This window comes from Cnephaeus nilssonii (genome assembly GCF_951640355.1).
Source record: "Cnephaeus nilssonii genome assembly, chromosome: 11".
Lineage (NCBI taxonomy): Eukaryota > Metazoa > Chordata > Mammalia > Chiroptera > Vespertilionidae > Cnephaeus > Cnephaeus nilssonii.
This window is the reverse complement of record NC_137082.1, coordinates 55,923,738-55,950,676: the sequence shown is the minus strand read 5'-3', so window position 1 is coordinate 55,950,676 and position 26,939 is coordinate 55,923,738. Positions and strand designations below refer to the sequence as shown.

The 26,939-nt window shown below is 35.9% G+C and overlaps 1 protein-coding gene across 2 annotated transcripts in view; it reads right to left on the bottom strand.

Moving 5' to 3' along the window:
* Positions 1-1,290: 1,290 nt before the first annotated feature.
* ROCK1 (Rho associated coiled-coil containing protein kinase 1) overlaps positions 1,291-26,939 on the bottom strand; it is a 128,363-nt gene continuing 102,714 nt past the window's right edge. For both annotated transcript variants that reach the window (XM_079784531.1, XM_079784532.1), the window contains exons 23-33: positions 25,088-25,253; positions 24,194-24,287; positions 23,695-23,783; positions 19,902-20,090; positions 18,144-18,303; positions 11,430-11,500; positions 10,664-10,752; positions 5,810-5,888; positions 5,389-5,650; positions 3,932-4,139; positions 1,291-2,777 (exon numbers count right to left, since the gene is read on the bottom strand). In XM_079784531.1, coding sequence (XP_079640657.1) covers positions 2,774-2,777; positions 3,932-4,139; positions 5,389-5,650; positions 5,810-5,888; positions 10,664-10,752; positions 11,430-11,500; positions 18,144-18,303; positions 19,902-20,090; positions 23,695-23,783; positions 24,194-24,287; positions 25,088-25,253 — 1,411 coding nt within the window. In that variant the 3' untranslated portion in view covers positions 1,291-2,773. The remainder of the gene's footprint in view (positions 2,778-3,931; positions 4,140-5,388; positions 5,651-5,809; positions 5,889-10,663; positions 10,753-11,429; positions 11,501-18,143; positions 18,304-19,901; positions 20,091-23,694; positions 23,784-24,193; positions 24,288-25,087; positions 25,254-26,939) is intronic.

The following is a 26,939-nucleotide window of genomic DNA, read 5'->3' as shown; positions in this document are numbered from 1 at the left end:
TACACACAAATGAATTCCATATGGATTGTAGATCTAAATGTGCAAGTTTAAACAATAACACTCCCAGAAACTAACACAGAATCATCTTCATGACTCTGCAGAATAGGCAGATTTCTAAATAGGACACAAACTGGCCGGGCAGCTCAATTGGTGAGACCATCGTCCCAATACGCCAACGTTGTGGGTTTGATCCCAGGTTGGAGCACATATAAGAAGCAACCAATGAATGTGGAACAAATGTGGAGCAACAAATTGATGTTTCTCTCTCTCTCTAAATATTAATAAAAAATACATTTTACTTTATTACATTAGGTGAATGGTTCTAAGATGATGGTAAGGACATTGTCAAGAACAATGAAGAGTCTGAGATTTTACTGTACTTACAAACCGAAGTTAGCCTGCCAACATTTCATGGATCCTGGCAAAAGACATGAGACTCCTGGATCACAGCCGAACAACTTTACACTAACAGTACAAGCAGCATGAGCTTCATGTTCTTGTCAGTTCCCCCTACCCCCCAAGTCCCATGGGAGCAATGCAAAGTGGCTCAGGTGGGTGCCTGAACATACCGTGGGTTTACATCACAGCTGAGGAACCCCAAGTTTAGGGTACCTGAATCTTTTGTAAAGAATTCAAGCAAATCTGCCCAACTTTTGCAGATCTGAAGGGAACATTATCTTTAATATACCGGATGGTAGACATACCTGCCTTCCTCTTGAGGAGACACAATATCTTCCATGGTTGTTCACTATGCAGAACTCCTTGGTAAAGATTCTGGAAAAAAGGCTGCCAGAGTCTGTCTCTGACCGTAAGGTATGAGAAATGTAAGAGATCCAGGTAAAATGGTTTCCCAATAGACCAGGGATGGGGAATGTCTGGCCCGAGAGCCGTAAAAGGCCCGCCAAATCATTTGGTCTCGCTCTGCCAGGGCATTAGGGTGAGTTAATTAAATGTCTGACCAAACACAGCAGGCTGATTTTTCAGTTGGTAATTTTGTATGGCCTGCAAATGATACCCTTGGCAGAAATAAGGTTCTCCACCCCCACAAAGTCATTAGTCAACTTTTCATTTCAACTGTAGCCATTCTTCTTTTAGAACCCAAACAGGTTCTATCTTTTAAAAACTCACTTTAATCTAATTGTGGAATTGAACAAACATTTGTACATAGTCAGAAACTAATTTATAGCATGCTTTCTATTCATTTCAGCCAGGAGAAAACACCATACAGTCATTATTAAAGGTATCCATCCATAAATTACTTTTATTTCTCATTAAATGAGCACAGAGTCATTAGCATATTAATAACAGATATGTTTATTATTACATATCCATCAGTGCGGCTTTCAATACCACTTGAAACATGCATATCATCCTAGAGACGAATCAGTTTTCCAGTGCTTATTTGATACACATTACTGCAAAGCCATTATAAATTACTGAGGAGGTATTTGGTTAAAAAAATAAACAATAAATCATACTGCCCATACAAATCTACTCTTGCTATTGCACAAGAGTTTATCAGTATTTATCTGGTAATTCCTATGTTAACTGGAAAACATCACAGATGTATTGCCATAATTTTCTTTTATATTGGTGCAACCTTCTACATGTTTTGCAGTTTTATAAAGTCATTCATTATTTTAGCAGGTAGTCTGATGCAAAGATTGTACTTAATTTATGAAAGTCCAACAAACCTCTAAATATTTAAAATTAAACCAAATATCAATGAAAAACTCACTGACATAATTTTTTGAAAATATGTTTTTTGAAACTTCTATATTTAGACATGGCAGTAAAATAATTCTCTCAAATTAAGGCACTAAAAGCTCAATGCAACGCTCATTGAAGTGTTCTAAGAATAATTTACATTTCAAACAGTGCATACATTTCTTATATGTTTGTTAACTTAATGTCTTTATCACTTAAAACCACAAAGAAATACATTATACAATTACAGAAATGATGTACCCCACAAAATGTTTTTAAACTTGGTTCTTTTTTACAGTTAGTTCCTAAAGTCTCTAGTAGTAAAATAACTCAATATGGCTTGGCAAAAATGCATAGATTAAGTGTAATATTTTTTGCCTTCTCCCATTCACCAATCTACAAATTTGCTGAAATACATACAGTATTTTGTAAAGCATAATGTAAGATACTTATTCTCCATTAAGTCCACCACGGCAATCAACAATAAGGCTTTTAAATTCTACAGTGAGGGCACTGAAGTCAAGTGAAGTCACTGCTTTCTTAAAATAGTTTTGTATAGTCTTGCAAGAGCACAAAAACTGAAGTCATTAAAAAAAATTGCAGTTGTCTCATTTTGAGATATTTTCTTTACTCCTTCCATGAGCTGATCTTGATAGTGATGGCCATTCCACTTAAAAGTGAAAGTCCCTTCCTCTTACTCATCTGAGGAAACTGTGTTCTATCATGATTGACAGGCGTTTTCTTAGAAATTCAAAAAGGCAGCACCTTTTTAAAATATATATATCTAGCTAAGCTTTTCACCAATTGTACTTGCATTACATAGTAATAATTAATCTAATCTACCTGTAGGCAAACCCGCAATAAAAAAAACAAAAACAAAAAAACAAACAAACAAAAAAACCCTTGGTGTGCTTTTGTGCCAAAGCATGGACAGAATAACAGCAATCTTAACCCTGAAGCCTGTGATATTGTGTCAAAGGAACAGCCTGTCTGTTCTGCATGGTTAAAGAAGCCTGGTTTATCAGGTAGCATCCCATACGATTCCACAAGGTGCTAGGTCACACGGTTAACTGTTGGTGGGGAAAAAGAAAAACTATAATTTAAAAAATGTACTCAGTTGTAGGGAAAGGTAAATTACATTATTTTTATATCTAATAACTAACACACAAAACTTGAAAAACAAGAAAATGGAAAAATACACTTAATATTATCTCCTTTTTGCTTCTACTCTATTTCAAACATATATATTTCGCACACATATATGCATATACTAGTATGTATATATATGCATATATGTGTGCATATACTAGTATGTGTGTGTATACATATACATATACACACACATTTTACAAAGCAATAAAAAGCAATTTTAAATAATTTTAGATCTAGCTTTTAGCCTATACAGGAGGGGATTGATATAGGATTCTACAGAGAGGCAAATCTGTGATAGGTCTCACTTTTAGAGTCAAATGCCCCTCTTAATATAGGGACTACACTCCAGCAAAAGTTGGTATTTGGTACAGGAGAAAAAGCATAGGCTTTAGAATTAGATGAAAATGGGTTCCAATCCTGACTATGCAACTAGTTAGCTGTGTGGTCTTGTTCAAGTTATCTAATTCCTTTGAATCTCATTTAGTCATGTCAAAAAGAGAACTTACTGAGAAGTTTATTTGTAACATCACAGTCACTGATAATACCAAATAATTTTGATTTAAAAAAAACCCACTATGTCAATATAGTTAAAAATAAAAAATGAGCAAAGTTTTATATAAATCTGTTTATATTAAAAAAGGGATAAACTACAAGATTTTTAAAACATTATGGGCTATGGGTGGGAAGTAATCAACCAAGAACCTGTATGCATATATGCATGGCCCATGGCCACAGATAATAGGGCAGTGAGGGCCTGGGGGGTGAAAGGGGGGGAGGCCGGGGGCGGGCTGGAGGGGGTCAATGGGGAAATAAAGGGGACATATATAATACTTTCAACAATAAAAAATTATTAAAACAAAACAAAAACCATTATGGGCTAAATATGTGCCATGTATACCAACCAATGACAAAATTTGACATGGAAGTAAATAAATATGATATATAAAGTATTATTTAACAGGAATCAGTTAAACTAATTTGTAAAGTCATTTCTAGTCATATATAAATACCTAGCTACATACGATACTCATCACTTTCACACTGTTAAAAAGGTAAGCATTTCAATCCTTACCTAGTTTTTCCAGATGTATTTTTGACCACTTTCCGGAAAGACTGATTTGCAGTGGATCTTGTAGAAAGTGTTCGAGGGGATGCACGAACAAAACCAGATGGTGGATTCTTAGGTATCTTTTTCACTAAATGAGTTACCCATTTCTTTTGTTCATCCTGAGAACATGCTAACAACAGCATATCTCTTGCTGATGTTACATCATAACTTACTATGTTAAGAAAAAAAAGAGTACAATTAAAGTCATATAAAATCTAAAAAAAGCCCTATTAAATGCATAATTTTCTAAGTTCTTAAAATCTGAAAAGATTTACTATGTATGCTTAATTAAGCTTGGACAGTATCCCTTTCCCCTTAATATAATTAAGGCTGAAATTTAAAAAGAAAACACTAGTTATAAACTAGTAAGAAAAAGTAAGTAAAATCAGAAATACAATAAATGCATTAGTGAAACAAATAAATGTGTATTTAGAACACAAGTTTCTTATCTTAAAATACCTATATTCTGTATTCTTTCCCTCTAGCTACCTCTGGTAAAATATATATTTTGTCTATGATACAGTATGCTGGTCCAGGCAGTGAAAACCAGATAAAAAGAAAACAAATCAGGCCTGGTTGGCATGGCTCAGTGGTTGAGTGTCAACCTATAAACCAGGAAGTCACAGTTAAGTTCCTGGTCAGGGCATATGATATGCCTGGTTTGGGGGCTTGATCCCCAGTGTGGGGCATGCAGGAGGCAGCTAATCAATGATTCTCTCTCATCACTGATGTTTCTATCTCTCTCACTTCCTCTCTGAATCAATAAAAAAAGAAAACAAGTCAGAGGGAAAAATTCAAGGGGTGGAATATAGTGGAACTCACCTATAGCTCTTCTCTCCAATTTATAATAATAATTTTTTTTTTTTACAAATGGGTGATTCTCTTTTAAAGACATTATGTTCAAAGCCAAATCTAGAACTGTAAAATGATAGCTATATGTTGCTCCACCGTGTCAAAATGTTACTTCTTATAACCTTTTTTTCTTAAATTTGAGCATGTTCTGTATTTATTAGAAGGATCCAGACCAATGGAGGTAGAAACTACCTTGCAACAAAGGTTCTTTAGACATATATTTCACAGCTTATACTTTTTTCAACTTGGTATAGAAAATGCTACACTTGAAAAAGTTACTGGGATGTAATTCTCTAATTTGTTTTGTGCAAGTGTGTTTTTTTTCCCAAATATATTTTTATTGATTTCAAGGAGGAAGGAAGAGGGAGAGAGAGGTAGAAACATCAATGATGAGAATCATTGATCGGCTGCCTCCTGTGCTACTGGGGATTGAGCCCACAATCCTGGCATGTGCCCCTGACTGGAATCAAACCTGGGACCTTTCTGTCCATAGGCCTATGCTCTATCCACTGAGCCAAACCAGCTAGGGCTCTAATTTGTTTTAAATTGTAAAATTTTTCATGCCTTACCTTTACATGGAGAAATTAGGTCCTCTTTCTTATCTAAGTGATCTCTGTGGCACTTAACATGGCATCTTCGACATTCTAGGGCAGGGGGTGGCTTAAAAACATGCCAGAGAGGTTTGGCACAGGCCTCACAGTTGGCGGGAAAGTGGTAGAGTGTAGGAATGAACTCATGGCCTTTGTGATTCTGAAAATTAGTTTTTTCAGCTTGTTGTACTGGTTCCATCTCTACATCTTTTCTACATTCACCTTCATTTGCATAAAGTATCTATTTAGGAATGGTAAAAGAAAGAAGATAAAAAAAGATTTGTATCTGTCCATACAAATTTCAAATGTATAAAAGCATTGGTGAATATATATTTACCTCAAAAAATGTATTTAGTACTTAGGTAAAAGATCTTCTGAAATTATAATTTCATATTTTTACCTGAAATATTTTAGGAATTTCTTCAGTTTCAGCTCTGTACACATCTCCTTGGGTTACAGGTCGAACATGAAACAATTTACTAAAATGGAAACAAATATGATAAAAGCCATCATAAAAACTCAGTAAAAGGTATAAACAAACATTTCTTGAAGAGAAATTAGTCATTAGAAAAATGTAACTTAAAATCACAGTATCACTATACACCTGTAAGAATTTGAAAAATAAAAATACTAACAAATCAAATGCTGATGAGCATGCAGAGAAACTAGATCACTCATGCAATTGTGGTAGAAATGTAAAATTGCAGAGCCACTCTGAAAAAGAGGGTGGCAATTGCACTCCTGGGTCTTTACTCCAAAGAAAAATTTATACCTATGTGAAAATCTATACAGGAATGTTCACAGGAGCTTTATCTACAATAGCCAAAAACTGAAACAACCCAAATGAATTGTTAAACAAATGGTGGTACATCCAAACCATGGAATACTAAACTACTCTATTCAACAACTGAAAGAAAAAACTACAACCTGGATGGATCTCAGAGGAATTACACTGAGTGAAAGAAAACAATCCTGAAGTTTATATAGTATTTTATTCCATTTCTATAACATCCTTGCAGTGATAAAATTATAGAGATGGAGAACATATTAGTGATTGCCAGGAATTAGGGAGGGATGGAGAAAAGGAGCTTCTCGAGGCTATAAAAGGGTAACATGAGGAATCCCTGTGATGGAACTGTTCTGTATATTGACTGTGGTGATGGTCATAAGAATCTATACATGTGATAAGGGCATACAGATTGAAAAGAAAGAAGTAAAACTATTATTATTTGGAGATGACATGATTATATATATAGAAAATCCCTGCGGAATAAAAAAACCTATAAAAATAAGTGAATAACAAGATTAGAGAATTCAAGATCAATATATAAAAATAAATAGTGTTGGAACAACCAGATACTCATATGGGAAAAAACAACCAGATATTCATATGGAAAAAAAAACAACCAGATATTCATGGGGGAAAAACTAACTTCAACCAGAACCTCTTAAATTTTAGATTAATCATAACTTAATTGTAAAACCTAGAACAATAAATTTCCTAGAAGGAAACAACACCTTCAACAATCTTTGGGCAGGCAAAAATTTCTTGGACAGATTAAAAACACAATAATTGTTTTTAAAAACTTGCTATATGGTCTCTGTTTAAAGATACTGTAAAGGAAATGAACAGGCAAGCTACGCACAGGGAAATATTTACACTACATATTTCTGTCACTGAATTTGTATCCATAATATATACAGAACTTCTACAAAACAATATTAAAAAAAATAAGCACATAATTAAAAAATGGGCAAAAGACTTGGAAACACTTAAGAAAATATATACAAATGGCCAATAAACACATAAAAAGATTCTTGGCATAATCAGTCACGAGAAAAATACAAATTAAAACAATGAAATAGCATTTCATATTAATTAGAACAGAAAAAAATCAAAGACTGACAACACCAAATGTTGGTGAGGATGTGGAGCAACTGAAACCCATATTACTGGTAAGTATAATATAGGGTAAACATTTTTTAAAACAATTTGGTAGATTTTTTTAAAGATTAAACACAGGTCTACTCTATGACACAGAATTCCACTTCTAAAGTTCCTAAAAGGAATGTTCATAGCAGTCTAATTTCTAATAGTCCCAAACTGGAAGCAACTCAAATGTCTGTCAGAACAATGGATGAAAAAATTGAGATATATTCTTTCAACAGAATACTATTCAGCAATAAAAAAACCTCCACAAAAATGAGAAAAAACACACACACACACAGAAATTGCTACACATAGTAAAACACTATGCTGAGCGAAAAAAGCCAGACAGAAAAGAGTATACACTGTATAATTCCATTTATATTGTTGTAGAATAGGCAAAATTAATTTTAGTGATAGAATTTAGATTTTTAAATGTTTTTTATTAATTTTTAGAGAGAGAGGAAGGGAGAGGGATAGAAACATCAATGAGAGAGAAACATCATTGATTGGCTGCCTCCTGCACACCCCCTACTGGAGATTGAGCCCACAAACTGGGCATGTGCCCTGACTGGAAATCCAACCAGAAACCTCTTGGTTCATGGGTCGATGCTCAACCACTGAGCCACATTGGCCTGGCTAGAATTCAGATTTTTAAAAACATGTTTTTATTTATTTTAGAGACAGGGAGAGAGAGAGAGATATAGAGATACATCAATATGAGGGAGAAACATTGATCTGCTGCCTCCTGCATCCCCACCAATTAGGGATAGAATCCATAATCTCGGCATGTGCCCTGACCAGGAATCGAACGGGTGACCTTTTGGTGCATGGGTCTATGCTCAACCGATTGAGTGACACCAGCTAGGGCCAGATTTTTTTCCTTCTGAGAAGGGGCAATGGTGAGATTTCTAGGATGATGGAAATGTTTTATTTTATCTTGTCTTGAGTGGTGATTACATGGGTGGTTATAAAAGTCACTGAACAGCCGAAACCGGTTTGGCTCAGTGGATAGAGAGTCGGTCTTCGGACTGAAGGGTCCCAGGTTCTATTCCGGTCAAGGGCATGTACATTGGTTGCGGCCACATCCCCGGTGGGGGGTATGCAAGAGGCAGCTGGTCGATGTTTCTCTCTCATCGATGTTTCTAGCTCTCTATCCCTCTCTCTTCCTCTCTGTAAAAAGTCAATAAAATATATTTTTTTAAAAAGTCACTGAACAGAACATTTAAGATGCACGTATTTTAATATACGAAAATCATACCTCAATAAAAAGGTAAAACAAAAATGACCTCTCATAAAAAAAAAATGACCTCTCATTGATCTAAAAAGTATTTAACTTAGTTGAAAGATGATGCCTCTTATATTGTTTATGTATTATTCCATTTACGTGGTCATTTAAATTTTCATAACTAATGCTTTTTAAAAAAAATAGGAAATGAAATTTCAGTACTCTGGTATTTGCTCAGTTCTTTTATATTCTAAGTATAAATGGCTCCACAAATGTTTAATTCCAATGGCAATACTTCATTATAAGTTTATGTTTTTCTTGAATACACCCACTACACTTTAAATTTACGTTTTGTTGCATATGTTTTACCTTTAGTCTTTAAACTTAAATACAGAACTATCTTAATCTACGAAGCCAGCATTACCCTAATTCCAAAACCAGATAAAGACACTACAAAGAAAGAGAATTACAGGCCAATATCCCTGATGAACACAGATGCTAAAATCCTCAACAAAATTCTAGCAAATTGGATCCAGCATTACATTAGAAAGATTATACACCTTTACCAAATGGGATTTATTCCGGGGATGCAAGGATAGTACAATATCCGCAAATCAATAAATGTGATACATCACATAAACAAAATGAGAGACAAAAATCACATAATCATATCAATTGACGCAGAAAAAGCATTTGACAAAATCTAACACCCTTTCTTGATAAAAACCCTCAGCAAAGTAGGAATAGAGGGATCATACCTCAACATAATAAAAGCTTTATATGAGAAACCTACAGCCAACATTATACTCAAGGGGCAAAAACTAAAACTATTTCACCTAAGAACAGGAACAAGACAGGGATGCCCACTCTCATCACTCCTGTTAGACATAGTATTGGAAGTGCTAACCATAGCAATTAGACAAAAAGAAATAAAAGGCATCCAAACTGGAAAAGAAAAAGTAAAACTGTCATTACTCACAGATGACATGATATTGTACATAGAAAACCCTAAAGACTCCATCAGAAAACTACTAGAACTAATAAATGAATTCGGCAATGTAGCAGGATACAAAATTAACACCCAGAAATCTATGACTTTTTTATACACCAATACTGAACTTACAGAAAGAGAAACTAAAAAAAAATCCCATTTACCATTGCAACAAAAAAAATTAAGATAGCTAGGAATAAACTTAACTAAGGAGGTAAAAGACCTGTACTCAGAAAACTACAGGACATTGAAAACAGAGATAGAGGAAGACATAAACAAATGGAAGAATACACCATGTTCATGAATTGGTAGAATCAACATCATTAAAATGTCCATACTACCTAAAGCAATCTATAGATTCAATGCAATCCCCATTAAAATACCAACGGCATATTTCACAGATCTTCTTTATATAATCTATAGCACCCGTTATAATACATAAAGCAGTGCTTGGAAATGACTTTAGAATGAATACAAGGAAAAAAACCCAAGCATATTACAGGCCTCTTTGATCTGTTATTAGAAAATAAGAGATACATTTATATTTCCTTTTAAAAAATGACCACATGACCATATACATTTTGAGATGCTTTCTGAACTTAGAACCAATAAACATTCAAATAAAAACTTTACATTAAATCTTACTTTAGAAAAATGTGCCCTGTCTGGGTGGTTTAATTGGCTGGAGCATCTTCCCGTACACCAAAAGGTTGTGGGTTCAATCCCTGGGCAAGGCGTATGGGAAGCAATCAATCAATGTTTCTCACATTGATGTTTCTCTTTCTCCCACCTTCCTTTCTCTCTAAAATCAATAAATATATCCTTGAGTGATCATTTAAAAATATATATTGTCTTTAGAATACGTAAGTCAGTTATGCAAAATTTTCCCTTTCACATTTTGTTTAAGATTTAATGTAAAGTTATTATTTAAATACAAGAAAAAGAGTGTAATATTGTTTCAATAAAATATAAACTAAATTGTAAGTCTAAAAATAATTTATTATATATGTAATACTTCCAACAATAAAGAATTATTAAAAAATAAAATTAAAATAATTATCATAAGTTAACACTCAATTGACTTAAAATTCAATCAAAAGCAACTTACTCTATGTCTAATACCATAGATGGATTGGATTGCTCCTTATCTTGTTCATCGTTATAAAATAAAATTTTTTTGCTGCTTACCACAACATACTGAAATGAGAAAAAAGAGGGAAGAGGTATAAGATCAACATTAACTTGGTTGAAAGTAATAGGCATATCTGCCATTACTAGTAAATTATACTAGAGGCCCAGTGCACAGATTCGTGCACGGGAGGGGGGGTCCCCTCAGCCTGGCCTGCGCCCTCTCGCAATCCAGGACCCCTCAGGGGAAGTCCGACTGCCGGTTTAATGCCAGACCTGCGGGTATTGGGCCTAAACTTGCAGTTGGACATCCCCTGAGGGATGTAGCAGTGTGCCAAGCCGCAGGCAGATAGGGAGGAACCCAAGTCAGTGCCACACTGCTCACACTCATCCCAGCCCATTGCACCTGCCGCTGCCGCCTGGTAGCGCTGCCCGCAGAGTCAGGAGAGGCTCCCACTGCCACAGCTGCGCTTGCCAGCTATAAGCCCGGCTTCTGGCTGAGCGGGCACGCCCCCTGTGGGAATGCGCTGACCACCAGGGGGAAGCTTCTGCACTGCGCATCTGCCCCCTGGTGGTCAGTGTGTGTCATAGCGACTGGTCGCTCCAGTTGTAACAGTTGCTTAGGCTTTTGTATATATAGATTAATCTAAAATCAATGCTAATAATAGGGCAGTTAATACAAGTTCTACACTTAAAAGTAAATATATAACAAAATATCAACTGGAAAACAATGAGGCATATGGTACCTGTTTCTTCCAGCCATATCGTTTGATATTTCCTCTATTTGGTATTGAAAGCCAACCTTCAATTCTTGACTCTAAGAGAAAAAGAATATATAATATTCAGTCTTAAATTATAACAAAAGGAAAAGCTATTAACAAGTTGTCTGACAGCATGCAGCAACAGGCATTTGAACACAGCTAAATGAATAAGTGCTATAATTTGCTCTTTCATGCTTCAATCACACAAATCAACTTTAATGGCCATACAAAGATTGCAGAAAAAAATTCCAAGCCACTTTTCCCGTAAAATTAACATTTAGTACTCAATTACAAAAGTATGAAATAACAACAATAACCTTAAGAGCCAGGCAAGACTGGAATGGACTGCAGCTTAAATGGGATATGATATAAATATAATTTAACATTCATATAAAAATACTTAGCAAAAAAAAATTATGCAGCAAGTAGAACAAATCAGAGCCATGATTTACACAAGAAAGAGCAAGCAAAAGTACAGAAGTGTCCTATTACTCACAGAAGATAAGAATAGAAGATAAATAAATAAGGAATGCAGGCAGAATCAACTAGATATAAAGAATAAGAGACAAGCATTTTATTTGTTTTCTCAGTACAATATTCTGATAAACTTTTTGGTAAAACACCCCTAATAATTTCAATAATACTGTCCAAATTTAGTTGGTGGGGTACTTAATTCTAGTGGTAAGTTCAATTACAATTCTCATCAAACTAAAAAAGTGCAAAGCTTTTTAACTAATTGTGGTACTAGAATTTAATAAATAGCAAAAGAACACAGAATTCAGTTGGTCAACCTTTAATATTTTAAAGAGTTTGTACATACCAGAAATTCTAGACTAATTCTATCAAGGCATTTTATAGTAATTATCACTACTGTTTAATTATAATTGTTTATTAGAAATATTTGCGAAAAAAAGATGATTCCATTAGAAATAGTTATTTTATATCAGGTTAGAGATAAGTGCACTTAATTGTTCTTATATATCTATTTTATATTTGAAACAACAAAAGAATGGAAAAGTAACCAAATTTAAAATACAATACTATAATGTGACAGATTATACCATGATCTAATCAGAATACACACACACACACACACACACACACACACACACACACACACACACACACACATATATTGCCCTTTCCACACAAAGGCTGTAAAAGAGCTCAGGTTTATACTAAAGGTAATAACAATGGATAACATTCACTGAACATTTATTTTTGCCAAGTGCTTTACAAGTAATATCTCATCTAAAAAGGTGTGTAATTCCATGAATACAGGAATATAGGATAGGATAGGTTCTATTATCATCTTCCATTTACAAATAAAGAGACTGAGGGTTAGCAAGGGGAACTGACTTGCCTAAGGGTACTCTTATCAGTAAATGTCAAAGCTCTAAGGCTTGCCTCGGCATTCTAATTTCTGAGCTTATGTTCCTAGAGCACAATACTATTATGTCTTTTAACAAGCTTTGAAGTTAATTGAATCAGGGTCATGTTCTTGTTCCAACTTCTTCAATGTACTTAATGTCCTTTGCTTTTGTTATTCCCTTGCACTTGTTAAAGTAGAGGAAATAGTGAGAAACTTCAGCTCAAAATGATCCCCCTCTTCTCCCAGCTTTTTTCTTAGTTGCTGTTATTTAGTCCATCAATAATTATTTTGTTTCCTTAGGTAGTTCCTTGGTAAGTTTTGAGAGTGCAGAGACCATAGCCGAACACTTTTATATACCCCACTGCATCTGACATATAGAGTAGGTACTTGATAACTATTTGTTGATTATTTTGCAATTCTGCTTTTTAAAAGTTAGCCAATTAAGCCATTCTCTGTAAATAATGATTATAATTTAACAACCAAAGGGCTATTTTATATTAAATGACATGCAGAAGGTTGGTGATCATTTACAAATATTCTCTTAGAATAGCAAAGAATTATTGCTAGGACAATTTTCCTCCAAAGTGCCCAAAACTGGACCTCTTATTCCTAAATCTATTTAATACCAGTAATTCCTCACCGAAAATAAAAGACATGAAGCCATTGAAATCTTGACATTTATACAAAATTGTATATGCCAAAATACCACCCCCCTCAGTTATTTTTTTCTATGAGGATAAATGCCAAAAATATTTATTCTTTCTTGTTCTGAGTTTGGATTAACCTGCCAGTGTTTTCTTTATTATATTTTCAATGAATTAGTACATGTTATAACTTTATCTGTCTTTTTAATATTCCTATAGAAATTTTATATACCAAAGGCATTTTATGAATCAAATAAGCCCAGTTTTATATTTGTTGTCATTTAAATGAAGAAATTTAGAGCTCAGAAAAGGTACAGAGGATATGTAGTTTTTGCCAATTTAAAACAATAATGTTATGGAAGAAAATTTTAGTTTTTCCTTCTGGTGAATTATATTCAGAGAAACAGTTGAACAAATACACAATATATACTCAGCTATAACAAAAAATACGTACTAGCTTCTCCTCTGTGTCCTTTAAAAAAAAAAGTTATTGATTTCAGAGAGGAAGGGAGAGGAAGAGAGAGAAACATCAATGATGAGAGAGAATCATTGATCGTCTGCCACTTACTGGGGATTGAGCCTACAATCTAGGCATGTGCCCTAACCAGGGATCCCTCCACCCATGACCTCCTGGTTCATAGGTTGACGCTCAACCACACCAGCCAGGCTATTTCCTTTCTTCTTAGATGCAAGTTAATGTACCAGCTTTTAATATTATAAAGACCACCTTTACAATCATGACCACTTGTAATATAAGTGGCAATTTGAAAGTATAATGCAGTCAATTCCATCTTTTACATCACACACACAGAAATCAGCTTCTCCAGATAAAGAAATGTTGAGGACTTCTAAATCTGGGTTATCATCAATAACAAACTACAGAAGTACAAAAACAAGTTGGCACGACATTTTCTGTATTTGTAGAGCAACTTTAACTTAAAAAAAAAATTAGATGTGCATTACTGCAATATCAGCAATTGACTCCTTTACCCAAACAAGAGATAGAGAGACTAACTATATGTAAATCAATATTTAATATAGCCAATTTAAACATCAAAGCTAAACTCTGATGACTACCTAAGTTTACCTGGATAAACCACATACTGCTTAAGAAACAGAACTAGAAAACCATTCTAACATATTTTAATTATATTCAGAAGTGATATTTTTTAAAATATATTTTATTGATTTTTTACAGAGAGGAAGAGAGAGGGATAGAAAGTTAGAAACATCGATGAGAGAGAGAAACATCGATCAGCTGCCTCCTGCACACCCCCTACTGGGGATGTGCCCGCAACCAAGGTACATGCCCTTGACCGGAATCGAACCCGGGACCCTTCAGTCCGCAGGCTGACGCTCTATCCACTGAGCCAAACCGGTTTCGGCCAGAAGTGATATTAAAAAATGAAATCAACCAATGCTTAAGAATTCAGATGCACTGATTAGCTTCAAATCACTGGTTATATTTGGACAAAATCACAAACTCTCATATGCTCAAATACTTGGAAACACATAAAGAAATCTACCATTTAAAGGTTTAAATTGCACAACTTGAGATCAACTGGATGGAAAGAGAATGGTGCAGATAATCAATAAGTTATAATGAATATTAATGGAGTGCTGATACCAAGTGTTTTTCCTAATGCTTCATCTACTTTAATATTCTTAGGTCAATAGTTACAAAACAAGGAAAGAGAGACATTTATTACATTAGTCTTTGTGTCATCTAGACAATAGGCCAACTTAACCCTAAAGGTAATCTTTGTATTTACACAATATGCTGGGCTACAACCTGTCACAAAAACAAAAGTAGGATAAAGACACAAAATTAATAAAAGGAGTGCTTTTAAGGACTTCAAAGGGTTATAAGTCAGAGAAGAAGTAATGATTTTTTTTCTGAGCTTTTCCAAGTTGGGAACTTAGATTTAATGTGTTAATGATAAGATGTCCACTAAAATTATAGAAGCTGAAATTTAGATACACTTGATAATTAAATAAGACTTTTTATATTAAATGATGAAATCTAAAAGAAACAATTAAAGTCATATATCAGTTCATCTACCCAACTACTTAAAAAAGAACATTTTATCAAACTAAAAGTATGATCCATATTTCAAAAGGCTTTTAACTGTTAAGTAAACTATTTCATTTAAAGTCCTTTCTTTTTTTAGTCTGTATTTTAAGTCCATTTACTAATTTTCTAAAATAAGTAAAATTAATCATTAGTCATTACCTTTGAAAAATCTTTCAGATACCTGAATGGTATATAACTCTTTAATATTAAGAATAAAGTAAAAATTCTTTAACAATTGTTTCTATATATGACTGCAAACCTTAAACTTTATTTGCAAGGGACCATTTTTAGGCATCTAGAAAATGGTAGGTTTAATACAGATTTTCAATTTACTAGCAAAATATCTAACAGAGAAAGGTAAAATAATACTGATAAAGATTATCCATTAATTTCTACCTCCGATATGAAAATCAAGTGTACAACACTGTAGAGATTTTATAAGTTTGAAAACTAAGAACACAGTAAGAGAGAAAGAGGTACCTTAATTGGTTTCCTTTTATAGCAATGGGACAGGCCACCAGTATTTTTAATTTTTCCCCTCACTCAGTTTGGACTTTGAAATAAAAACAAAATTTCTAAACATACCCAGCTATTTTAAGTAATATACTCAGCGTGGAGACAGTAGAAACTTTTAAAAATCTCTTTGTTGACTGACTCCAAAGTGGATTTATTAGATCCGGATTCTGAAATCTAAATGGATTCCTAACCCAAGTCTACCAATCAAACCATCTGATGATCCTTTGAGTTTAGCCTTCCTAAATAAGCCAGGATAGAAGATAAAACTCATCACCTTCCTCTTTTTATTTACTTTTTTAAATCCTCATTTGAGGACATGATTTTTATTGATTTGAGAGAGAGAGAGAAAGGGGGAGGAGTAGGGTAAAGGTGAGAAGGAGGGAGGGAGGGAAGAAGAGAGAGAGGGAAACATTGATGAGTTGCCTCCCACACCTGTCTGACCAGGGATTGAACCCACAACCTGGGTATGTGCCCTGACTGGGAATCGAACCTGCGACCTTTTCAGTATATAGGATGACACTCCAACCAACTGAGCCATATCAGCCAGGGCTCACCTTCCTCTTTTTACAAGTCCCCCAAACTCATCTTTCAATTCATATCTTCTAAACAGATCAGTCTCTGAAATGTTTAATCTAATGCAAAGAAAACCAAGGCACACATAATAAGACATTATAAACAAAGTTAAAGGAAAATGAGGGGAATAAAGAAAAAAAAACACACAACCCAAACTGGTCAGGATATTTAACCTACACTAAATTCAGTTCAACAATGGAAAGAATATAGCCAAACACCTCTAAAAGTCAACTCTTACTAATCAATAAGTCCAACTTTAGAAAGATGTTCAAACAACAACCGAAGCTAGAGATTCCTTTTAAATCCAAATGATCCTCTGATAAAAATACGCACCTACAAGTTTCTCAATAGACAGGAGGTTTCAGAGAGCCAAAAATGAGAAAAGAGAAGAAATTTATTGACCACTGGAATAAGAAATATTCATTCCCTGCCCTATCCTTCCAAATATCTGATTTTGAGCTAGCAAAGCTACAAAAGAATGAGGACAGGGATTATATGGTATACAAATAAGAGCTGCTTCCCACATTAAGTCCCACTTTATTGGCCAAGAATGATAACATAAAAATTTTCTAAGTAGTTTATCACATTTCTTATATCAAGTAATATCAGTTAAAATAACATCCTTATAATATCGAACATGTTGCTTCATAAATATCTTTGTATTCATGCATTATTCAGGAAATACACTAATTAAAATATTTTCAAGTTTATGACAATGTAAACAAAACTTCCAAACCTTGAACTAAGAATGTATAGTATGCCAAATGTGTGTGTGAATGCCTTTAAAATTTGTAATGCGAGTTTTAATACACATATATACATATATAATAAATATATAACCTATTTACTTCATTTGTTATTTGAACCTGTAATATGTATATTGATCATCTCTTTTAAAAAGACATGTACAACAGCTTGCTCTACAGTTAACCCAAGAATGAAGCTGTGTTTATTTTTAAAATGATTCTCCACTGGAGAAAAGAAGACAGAAATAAGTCTGAAGTCCTAGTTATGCACTTTGCCTTTACTTGACTCCCTGCCTCCTGTTCACATCTTCCAAACCTTTTTATCTATTTCTCTAAATTTGAAACTTAAAGTCTGACTAAAGTTTATCACTACTACATTAGGTATGCTTCTATATAGGGCTGCTGTGGTTCTGATTAAGTATAGTTTTTAGTTTTAGCACAAAAATACCAAAAAAAATTATTAAGAGCTGCAGCAGCAGCTTTAACTTTCACCTTGAAGTTAGGCTGCTCAAAATAGGTTCATAAAGTTCTTCAGGTTTCTATTCAGATAGAGCCTCTCAGATCTATTATAATAGCCTAACATTGCTTATGACTGGTTTTATTCCATAAAGTGCACTAAGTATACAAATACCAAGAGACTGGCTATCAGAAACAAACTCCCTCTTAAGGATCCATGGACAAAATGACAAGAGGCAGAATACCAAATGAAAGAAACACACATTAATTCCCACGACATTTAAGCAAACTTGAATGAAGTAATAGAAATATTCTTACCTGGAAGGTTTCCATCAGTTTCATCAGCACTAGGAAAACTAGCAACACTCGTAGAATCCGAAAGGTCCAGAAGTTTAGCACGCAATTGCTCGATATCACTCTCTTTGCTAGCCAACTGCATCTGAAGCTCATTCTTATGTGTACATTCTTCTACCAATTGCTATTTTTGAAAAATACCAAGATAATATAAAGAGTCAAGAATAAATTTCCAACATTAGAAATTAAAAATTGATGGAACTATAAATAAGTAATCGAAAGTTGCAAAACTGAAAAATTTACTGAAAACTTCATGAATGTTTACTATTACAGATTTTGATCTGACTATACAAAAGGAAGTTCTCTTCCTCAGGAACACATTGTTTGGTTAAGCTCCTTTTCTCCTTGCTTTAAATGAGTATTTTTTTTTAAATACAAAGCATCAAAAAACAAAAAAGAAACACTTGTTAATAGAAAATGCTTTTGGGAGGTTCCAAATGAAATAGTTTAAAGGGTACAGAAAGCTTCTCAGTACAGTAAGATTTTTAAATGATAGAGTCAATGCTTGGCTCTAAATTTAAGACCAGAGACCATGTTCTCAACTTTGTGCTATTAACAATCAAGAACATATCAAAAAATTAAGTTTGACATTCTGATTTCAGAAAAGTGAGTACTAATTAGAGAAAATAAATATACCAAGTATATAAAATATAGCTCCAATAAACCAAAACCTCTATTCCAATTATAGTCACTATGAGAGGCCGAGTGCACGAATTCGTGAATGGGTGGGGTCCGGCCGGCCCTGCCCCAATCGGGCGGATCGGGGCTGGGCCTGTCGGGAGGAGAAGATGGAGGGAGGTTGGCTAGCCAGCCCGCCCTGATCAGAGCCCGATCAGAGCCGGGCCAGCTGGGGAAAGGGGCAGTGGGTGATTGGCCGGCGGGCTCCGCCCCCAATTGGGGATGGGGGGCCGATTGGGAGTGGGGCCGGCCATAGAGAGGGGTTGTGGGGGGGGTGGGCCGGCTGGACATGCCCCCAAATGGGGTAAGGGGTGCCAATCAGGGAGCCAGTGGCCTGGGGGAGGGGCCATGGGTGGTTGGCCGGCCGGCCCTGCTCCTGATAGGAAGGGGGGCTGATCTGGGGTGGGATCAGGCCGGGGGAGGGGCTTCAGAAGGTTGGCAGGCTGGCCCCGCCCCCTATTGGGGTTGGGGAGTGCAATCAGGGGTGGGCTGGCTGTGGGGGAGGGGCTGCAGGCCTATCGAGGTGGGGTAGGCTGATAGGGGACAGGGCTGGCCTGGGGGAAAGGAAGGGGCATTTGGCCACAGGCCCACTCTTGATTGGGGTGGGAAGAGTCCCATGAGGGGTAGGGAGGCAGGGGGGAGGGGCCACGAGGTTGGCCAGCCGGCCCCACCCCCTGATCGGGTGGTTCGCTAGCCACAGTGGGCATCATAGTGACCAGTCAATATGGTTGTTATGGTTGTGACAGTCACTGGCTTTTTATATATATAGATAATACCAGCCATATCTCAATTTCAGCCTAAAACCAAAGAGCAGATGCTAATGAGTAAAAATTACTCAAGCTATAGTGGTTAATAGACAATACAGCATCTTTCTATTTTAAGATCATGGTTCATATTAGGGTAATAATAATCAAATTGTGGAGAGTATAAACCAAAATATGCATTTTTATATGAAAAATCTAATATAAACAAGAATAATATGCATATTCAGCAATAACAATTTAAGAAAATAACCCTCCATGTGCATACACACACAAACCTTACCGCTTGCATGTCATTCAGTTCCTTCTGATGTTTCACTACCATCTGGTTGAATTTCTCTCTTTCTTGGTTGAGTTCCAGTTGTAGCTTTCGATTTTCCTTTTCTTTCTTCCTCAAATCCTGTGTATTAGCTTTCTTTCTATCAATTTTAAAGTCTTTTCGATTCATTATTTCTGCCAACTTGTTAACAGCCTATTGAAATATTAAGATGTTATTAGTAAGAATTTCAGTGTAGCCATCCAATTCAAATTTCCACTAAAAATGTATTTTTTTCTTTAAAATCAGAAAGGAGGACTTCTTTGTGCATAAAAATTAGAATAACCTAATGAAAGTTGTGACATGATAACTGGTAGCACAAGTAGCAACAATTACTGACTTATCTCATTGCTCAAATGTAAAAACCAGATAAGCTTGAAAAAGTCATTTAGCATTCAACAATTATCCAGCACTTATTATACTGTATGTAGGTACTCTGCTAGGTACTAGATATAAAGATGGTAAATACAGATATGCCCCAAAGGCATTCTAGTCTGGTGGAGGAGCCAGACAAGTAAGCATTTCAGTAGAGTGGTAAGAAGAAAGAGGCATGTAAGGGTGCTATAGCAGTAGTACCTAACTGAGAGTTGGAGAAGTAGGGGAGGCTTCCTCATGGACCTGCATATGTGTCCATACATGTTTCTTAAGAGACAAAGAGAAGGTGGATAAGCAAAAAAATGGTATGAAGGAGGAGAGGCAAAGATGGCATTACAATTAGAGGAAGCAGTACATGGCAAAAAGGCCCAAGAGTTTATTTTCCCTTTGGACAAGTAGGAAAGTAGGTGACAGGGCAAAGTGAGTGGGCCACACTGAGACTCTTTTGAAATTGAAAGGAAATCCTATCTAATGAAGAGGGAATATGCTAATTGACCCTCACACCCTCGCAAAGATGGCGGTGCCCACAGCCACAAGATGGCAGCACCCAGTCCCCTCAGCCCCACCGGGGCGGCAGGTGCGTGGCAAGAGCCGGCCTGAGGCACAGGCAAGCCTTGGATGGTGGCTGCCCAGCCGCCCAGGGCTGCCCGAGACGCAGGCAAGCCTCGGATGGTGGTTGCCCAGCCGCTCAGGGCCGCCCGAGGCTCGGGTAACCAAGGCCAGCCAAGGCTTGTGCTGCCGGCAGTGATAGTAGTAGAGGTGTGATGGGGCATTGCCTTCCCCTGATGGTTGGGTGGCCTCCCACCCCTGAGGGCTCCTGGACTGTGAGAGGGAGCAGGCTGGGCTGAGGGACCCCTACTCCAGTGCATCAATTTTCATGCACTGGGCCTCTAGTGTAAATATATATTTGAGGATATCATCTTTTACGAGATGGAAAAAGATATATTCAAAAGGAGAACTGTTAAAAGCATGTGAAATTAGCTACAGAAATTGTAAAACATATGTCATGGAATACCTGTTCCTTAAGTAATCTAATCTAATAAAGAGGGAATATGCAAATTGACTGTCACAACGCAACAAAGATGGCGGCACCCACAGCGGAGGTGGGGGGGGGGGGGATTTCCGTAACACAAGATGGCTGTGCCCACAGTGGAGGCCGAGTTCCCGTAACGAGCCTTAACGAGCAATCAGCAGGGACCTGAGGATGCGTTGCACTGGGCTGGGGCAGGGGACCTAAGTCTGCACCCCCCACTCAGTGGGGCTTGACGGGGGACCTCAGGCTGAATCTAAAAATCAAGTGAATAAAAAAATCTGATGAACAGAATAAACTGGTGAATATTAGAATCAGGGGCATAGAAAGGGAGTGGACTGACAATTCTCGGGGGGAAAGGGGTGTGGGGGGTGCGGGAAGAGACTAAACAAAAATCGTACACCTATGGATGAGGACAGTGGGGGGGGGGTAAGGGCAGAGGGTGGGGTGGGAACTGGGTGGAGGGGAACTATGGGGGAAAAAAGAGGAACAATTGTAATAATCTGAACAATAAAGATTTATTAAATTAAAAAGAAAAAGAGAAAAAAGAAGTTCTAACCACTATCATTGCCATGTAGATAAGGTTCCATCTAGGATGAGGAGCTCTCGAATAATTTTTTTTTTTTTTTTTTTTTTTTATCGATCAGCTGCCTCCTGCACACCCCCTACTGGGGATGTGCCTGCAACCAAGGTACATGCCCTTGACTGGAATCGAACCTGGGACCCCCCAGTCCACAGGCCGACGCTCTATCCACTGAGCCAAACCGGTTTTGGCTCGAATAATTTAATGCAGTAAAAGCTTACTTCATTAAACTTATAAATGAATATTTGTTTTTTTCTAATCATAAATCTAACATATTATAAAAAAATCAAATACAGAGATATACTAGTATTATGAAGGAAGTGGGAAGCCCTTGTTATAAATATCATCCCCTCAAAGACCATCTCTGCTAAAGCCTTCTCTTTTCTTTTATTCTGCTGGGTATATATCCTTCTAGATGTTTCTCTGTATATAAGTAGATTACATATATATGTAAACCTACTTCATTTATTTTCAGTGGCTTCTTTGCATTCCACTGTATGGATGTATCATGATTTATTAATAGTATGAGTGATTGGTTATTTCTATTTTTTCACTCTTAAAGCATATAAATAAACTTTCCCTACATTCATTGGTGCCAAAGCTGAGTATCATCTCATTTAAATCTGCCCATTTGACTGTCAAAAAGATACCTCATTTTAATTTCTATTTCTTTATTATTGTAGTTGAGCTTTTCAAAGATCTTCACTGTTTCTTTTTCTCTCAAATGTCCCTTTTTTTCTTCTATTAAACTTTTTATTTGAAGATGTTCTTTATATATTTATCTATATTTTCTGTAAATATTCTTCCTAGTTTTTTTCCAACTTACACTGTTTTGGGCTCCACAGACCTATATTTTTCTGTAATAAATGTCAACCTTTTTCTTTATGCTCTGTTTGGTATAAAGGTAAGAAAAACCTCCACTGAAAAATTTTCAACAGATAAAAAGTACATTTTGGAAGATTAGTTGCAACATAAAGGATTATTAAGAGGGAGAGTGCAATAGTGGTAGAAAATATTTATTTTACTGTAAAAATCAACTGAGGTACACAGTATCTTAAAAGAATTTAAACTATTGAATACCTTTATAAAATGACAGGATATCAAGTTTTAGTGTTAAAAAATCTGATTGAGCTGCAGCATTAAGTACAAAGTAGTATATCCACCCCTATAGTTTCTTATTTATTCCCAATTCTTCTCTCTTGGCTTCAGTCAATGTTTTCCCTTCATTAAATTTTACAACTGTAAATTAGAGTCTTCTGTACAATCTAAAATATTCTTTCTAGTCAAATGACTAGACAAACGAGCTTTCTTAATTCAATTGAAATCCTATTTCCTGAATAAATCTTCTTTATTTAATGAAGAAAAACTATTGCATTATTTGTTCCAATGAAAAGCCTGACTCTTATACCCTCATTTTTTTTTTGTTTTTTTAATCCTCACCCAAGAATATTTTTTCTTCAATGATTTTCAGAGAGAGTGGAAGGGGAGGAGGGGGAAGGGGAGGGAGAGAGAGAGAAAAACATCGATGTGAGAGAGACATATCTATTGGCTGCCTTCCACATGCACCCCTGTGGAAATCTGCAATTGAGGTATGTGCCCTTGACCAGGAATTGAACCCAAGACTCCTTGGTCCATGGGCTAACGCTCTAACCACTGAGCAACCAGTCAGGGATTATACCCTCAGTTTTAAGAAAAAGTGCATAAAAAGCAAATATTAACTTCTGAATATTCTATACTCAAATACAAACATGGAAAAGACTGAGCACATGTACCTGTGTTTTAAGAGTTCGTTCTGTACTGATATTCTTTTCAAAGGCAGCCTTAAGATTACTGATCTCCTCCTCTTTCTTCTGTTTATAATCTGTCAACAATTTATATAAAATGTTATTGTATGGCATTAATTACTTTAATTTCTGCACTCCAAATCAGCAATGTAATACAAATAAATAATACAATAATTAATAAATAATAATACAAGAATAAACTCACATACTCACAACTGTAAAACTACTTTTGCCCACCCTGTATATACACTGTGAAAGAATTCCTCCCTTCCCCATTGAGTTAACATATCCATCACCTCACAGATTTACCTTATTTATTTATTTTTTAAGAGTGAGACTATTTAAGTTCTACTAAAATAATTCTTAAGGCTAAAGAAGTTATTAACATATGAAAACAAACATTTCTAAAACATAATGTAAACAGCTAAAGATTTACTCTGAACTGATTTAATGTTATGCTTAAAAAAACAACAACAACCCTACATACCTTCCTCTGATTTCCTCATTTTATCAGTGAGCTCTTCATTTTCTTTTCTTAATAATTCAACATCTTTGGTTAGCATGCTGTTCATTTCCTCAAGCTAAACAAAGCACACAAAAGTTTAAGCTATAATCTCTTTGCTAGTCTTATATTTAAAGCAATAACCTTAAAAAAAACTTTCATTTTTCCCTAAATGAAAACAGATCTGTCACTGCTTAGCTATAAATATGCCTGGTTTCCAGTTTAAAATATGTAATTATAATTAAATTAAAATAGTTAAAAACATTGTTAGCTTCCAAAAATTATTCCAGAGAGAGTGTGTGTGTATGCTTGCAAATACACATACATATACACATGAAGAAAAGGAAAAAAGTGTAATAGAAAGAAAACTAGACTGAAACTAGAAAATTTCCATTTAGTTTTCTAGCTTTGTGATCCTTCTGAGTCTCAGTTCCTTCACCTGAATGATAATGAAGATGACAATTTAAAATGTTTGATGGATTACTTTTAGACTTTTGTTCATCACTCTATGTAGATTATTTAATCTTCATAAGAATCCTGAAGAATATTATTATTTCTATTTTATAAATGAAGAATCTGAGGCTTGGAGAAGTTAATCAGTTCCAATGTATGAAAATAATACAATAAATTAACTTAAACTAAGCATTTCTTCACATAAAATATTTTAACACCTACAGCCAAAAGGAGAAAAAAAAATCCCCAATACAATGAATACCATTTCAATTCCTAATAATTGTTTTGAGTTACATAAACTATTTTATACATGAGTACAGATTGACCACTGTAAACATGCATGCACACACACTCACATCCTAAACTTTAAGATGTAACCTATTTTTATTTAAAATTTTAGTCATATAAACTCCTATCACCACTTACCCGACTAACAGTGTGATCTTTATCTGTAATCTCTTGTCTATTTCTTGAAGCAGCTTTCTTGCTTTCTTGGGTCAATTCAAAGTACTGTTCTTCTAAAAGCCCTCGAGCCAACTGCTCAGACTCAGCTTTTGTTTCCGCTAGATCCAGCTGAGTAGCAAGAGTTTCTCTGCAATACATTTATAAGAGAAACAGATACAAATAAACTCTTCACTATTGCACAGTGATTGCCATGAACATTCTTATAGTTCACGAAATCACGCGAGCTGGTATGTCTTCTCTCAAAGGGTGACTTAGCTCAAAATCAACTCTTCTAGAACCTGAGATTTAGCACATCTTTCATCCAACTACTATTAGAGAACCTGAGCCATCCTTTTTTTAATTTATTTTTATTTTATTTATTTATTTATTAAAATATATTTTATTGATTTTTTACAGAGAGGAAGAGAGAGGGATAGAGAGCCAGAAACATCGATGAGAGAGAAACATCGGTCAGCTGCCTCTTGCACACCCCCTACTGGGGATGTGCCCGCAACCAAGGTACATGCCCTTGACCCGAATCGAACCTGGGACCCTTGAGTCCGAACGCCAATGCTCTATCCACTGAGCCAAACCTTTCTTTTTTTTTTTTTTAATTGACTTTTTTAGATAAGGAGGAAGGGAGGGAGGGAGGGAGACAAGGAATGGAAGGGAGGGAGAAAGGAAGGGGAGGAGGGAGGATGGGAGGGAGGGGGAGGGAGAAGGGAGGAAGGGATGGAGGGAGAAACAAACATCGATATGAGAGAGATACATTGATTAGTTATTTCCCACATTGATTAGTCACCTCCCATATGTGCCCCCGACCGGGGATTGAACCCAAAACCTAGGTATGTGCCCTGACCAGGAATCGAAACCACAACCTTTTGGTGTATCGGATGACACCCCAACCAACTAGTCACCTTGGCCAGGGCAGTAAAGAACTCTTTAATGTTTAATAATCAATAATTTGCTATTGTGCTTAACTAAGAAAAGATAATAAAGCAATGGCAAGTAGTCTACTTTTGAAAAGGAATTTGTTGTGGATTTGGAATGGAAGGTAGCATGGCACAGGGGAAAAGTCATTGGCTTGTAAATCAGGAGGCCAAACCTTAAGCCCTTATCTCTGTTCTTCCCTTCCTCGCCCCTTTAATCTTTATTATTGAAAGTATTACATAGTCCTCCTTTTTTCCCCATTAACCTCCTCCAGCCTGCTCCCCCTTATCCCTGTTCTATCACTAACTAATTGACAGGGACACTGGACAAGTTCCTTACACTTCTTGGAGCTCAACTTAATCACCTCTGTAAAATAAGAGGGTTAAACTAAAGTACTTTTGAGGTCCCTCCCAGCTCTGAAATTCAATGAGATTATAAAGTCTTATGAAAAGATTTACAAACCACTATAACCTATTCTAGGAAAACTCCTTGAGAATTACACTTTTAAGTCTTGAACTGACAATCAGATTAGGACCAGATCACTTCAGTTTGCCTGATCTTTTTTCCCAAAGAGCCTCTCTTCAATAAGCTCTTCTGGTCATGATTGTGCCCTCTGTATATATCAGGCTCAATAAATGTTTGCTAAATGAATGCCTTCCACCTGTTTTCTACTAAGAAAGTGATGCAAATTTGAATTTTCTGTCTCAGGCCTAAGGAGAAAGTCATACTGTAATAACTAAAAAATCCTAATATATAAAGAGCCAGATGCCATCACGACCAAACAGACGACCGGTCACCATGAAGTGCATGGAGCACCTCTCGGTCCCCCCTACCCCCGCCCCTGAGCCACTCGCCATGAAAGGGGGGGTGGGTGGCGGCGGGCGGGACTGGGGGCTGTTGAGTG